The following is a 2,525-nucleotide window of genomic DNA, read 5'->3' as shown; positions in this document are numbered from 1 at the left end:
ATGCTTTGGAAATGGGGCAGGGGTTGTGGGAATTAATGCCTACACTCTAATCACCAGCCCTCCTGTCTACTGTGTGTAGACAAAAATCTCTTGGTACTGACATTAGTGTTTACCCACTCTCACTCTGCTGGCTGATTCTCCAAGAGCACAAAACTTATTTTTCCTGTAAGACATTAATCCAGCCTTCGTTTTTCTTTTTTGTGCTGTTCCTGGGGTTTGAACTTAAGGCATAGGTATGGTGTCTTAGCTTTTTTGCTCAAGGCTGGCAGTGTAGGACTGGAATCACAGCTCCACTCTTGGGTTTTGGGGTGGTTAATTGGTGATAAGAGTCTCATAGATATTGTGATCCTCTTGATCTCTGCCCTCCAAGTAGCATGTGTGACTCCCACGTTTCACTTCATCTATTCCAGTAATTTCCAGAGGGAGCATGGAAGTCATAAACCAAACAGCGATAGCTAGATTCTTCCTTGTGGGACTCACAGATGACCCAGAACTCCAGCCCCTCCTCTTCAGCCTCTTCCTGTCCATGTACCTGATCACCGTGCTGGGGAATCTGCTCATCATCCTGGCCGTCAGCTCTGACCCCCACCTCCACACCCCCATGTACTTCTTCCTGTCCAGTCTCTCCTTCATTGACGTCTGCACCAGCACCACTACCATCCCAAAGGTGCTGGTGAACATTCAGGCCCAGGACCACAGCATCTCCTCTGCTGGGTGCCTTGCCCAAGTCTGCTTTGTCTTGCTTTTTGGTGGGTTAGAAAGTTGTCTCCTTACAATGATGGCCTATGACCGCTATGTGGCCATCTGTCACCCTCTGAGGTACACAGCCATCATGCATCCCCACCTCTGTGTCCTGCTGGTTATACTTTCCCTGCTTGTTATTTCCATGAACGCTTTGCTCCACAGCCTCATGCTGCTGAGATTGTCCTTCTGCACCGACCTTGAACTACCCCACTTCTTCTGCGAGCTCATCCAGATCATGAACAAGGCCTGTTCTGACACTTCTATCAATACCATTCTTGCCTACGTGGCAACTAGTGCCTTTGCTGGTGTTCCCCTCTTGGGGATTATTTTCTCTTACACCCTGATTGTGTCTTCTGTTTTGAGGATACCCACCGTGAAGGGAAGACACAAAGCCATTTCTACCTGTGGGGCTCATCTCTCTGTGGTCTCCTTATTCTATGGGACAGCTTGTGGGTTGTATATGAGCTCAGAGATGGCTAATTCTTCCACTAAAAATATGGTGGCCTCGATGATGTATGTTGTGGTCCCTCAAATGCTGAACCCCTTCATCTATAGTTTGAGGAACAGAGAGATAAAGGATGCCTTGAAGCGGCTCCTCCTTGGGAAGCTTTCTCTGTGATTGTATCAACACTTTGGTTTCAAAAAGTAATGAAAATGTAGACATACCAATGAGCCCAAAGACCTGGAATGGTTCATCACCAAGTTCCCCACTCGCAAAATGGCGAAATCCAATGATAATATATTACAGTCCCGTTTATAATTTCAATCTGTTTTCCGATATTACCTGCCTTGTTGAGTAACGTTTCCTGTGTGAGCTCAGACTACACCATCTGTTTTGTTCTTCTAAACCAAGTAAGGCAGAAACTGCATGGTGGGTTCTTTCTTTAAAAAATTTCATGAATCTGTGTCCAAAAAAGAAAAATGTTAATGGTGGCTAGAGCTTAGATTGGTGTGTGTGTGTGTGTGTGTGTGTGTGTGTGTGTGTGTGTGTGTGTGTGTCGGTCATGGGACTTAAACTCTGGGCCTGGACACGGTCCTTGAGCTCTTCAGCTCAAGACCCTCCGCCCTACCCCCTTGAGCCACAGCGCCACTTCATAGATTTATTTTTAATGTCAAGTTCCTGTGTGAAGACTCAATTCAGTTGATAATATAGATAAGTACACGTTGGGCTGTATTTCTTAGAAAATCTCAACATGATTGAATTTTGGGGGGAGAAAGGGGTCATGGACCTTAAACTCTGGCCTGGGTACTGTCCCTGAGCTCTTCAGCTCAAGGTTACCGCCCCACCTCTGGGCTTGGGCGCTGTCCCTGAGCTATTCAACTCAAGGTTACTATCCTACCCTTGAGCCACAGCCCCACTTCCTATTTTCTAGTGATTAATTAGAGATCTTTGTATTGCCCGGGCTGGCTTTTTACCAAGATCCTCACATCCCAGCTTCCTGAGTAGCTAGGATTATAGGTATGAGCCACCACACCCAGCTAAGATTGAATTTTTATACTCAAATAATGACCAGGGTCTTCTCCAAAAATCTGTCCTTCTGTCCTTACAAGGTCTTCTTTCTATCAGTTCAGCTTGTTTTTTTTAATCATTTCCAAAATTATCAGGGTTCCTTGATAGGTTTCTCAAAGAGAAAGATGTAATATCTCCATTATAGTGAGAAAATAATGATATCAATACTAATAAACACTAATAAAATATTAATCATAATACTGTAATATATAATAATGATATGTAATAGTTATTAAAATAATACACTTCTAATTAATAAGACTGATAATGA

The 2,525-nt window shown here is 44.1% G+C and overlaps 1 protein-coding gene across 1 annotated transcript; it reads left to right on the top strand.

Moving 5' to 3' along the window:
- Positions 1-427: 427 nt before the first annotated feature.
- Positions 428-1,363, top strand: LOC150068884 (olfactory receptor 7G2-like). The gene has a single exon (XM_090341850.1). It carries the CDS (start codon positions 428-430, stop codon positions 1,361-1,363), a length of 936 nt encoding a protein of 311 aa, XP_090197976.1.
- Positions 1,364-2,525: the final 1,162 nt, after the last annotated feature.

Source organism: Megascapheus bottae, chromosome 1 (genome assembly GCF_031878675.1).
Source record: "Megascapheus bottae isolate mThoBot1 chromosome 1, mThoBot2.hap1, whole genome shotgun sequence".
In the NCBI taxonomy this organism is placed as follows: domain Eukaryota; kingdom Metazoa; phylum Chordata; class Mammalia; order Rodentia; family Geomyidae; genus Megascapheus; species Megascapheus bottae.
Note: the sequence above shows the minus strand (reverse complement) of the source record. Positions and strands in the feature narration are given on the sequence as shown.

Bases quoted from the DNA above. Each gene is read 5' to 3' on its own strand.
- LOC150068884 (XM_090341850.1), top strand. From the start codon at position 428: ATGGAAGTCATAAACCAAACAGCGATAGCTAGATTCTTCCTTGTGGGA.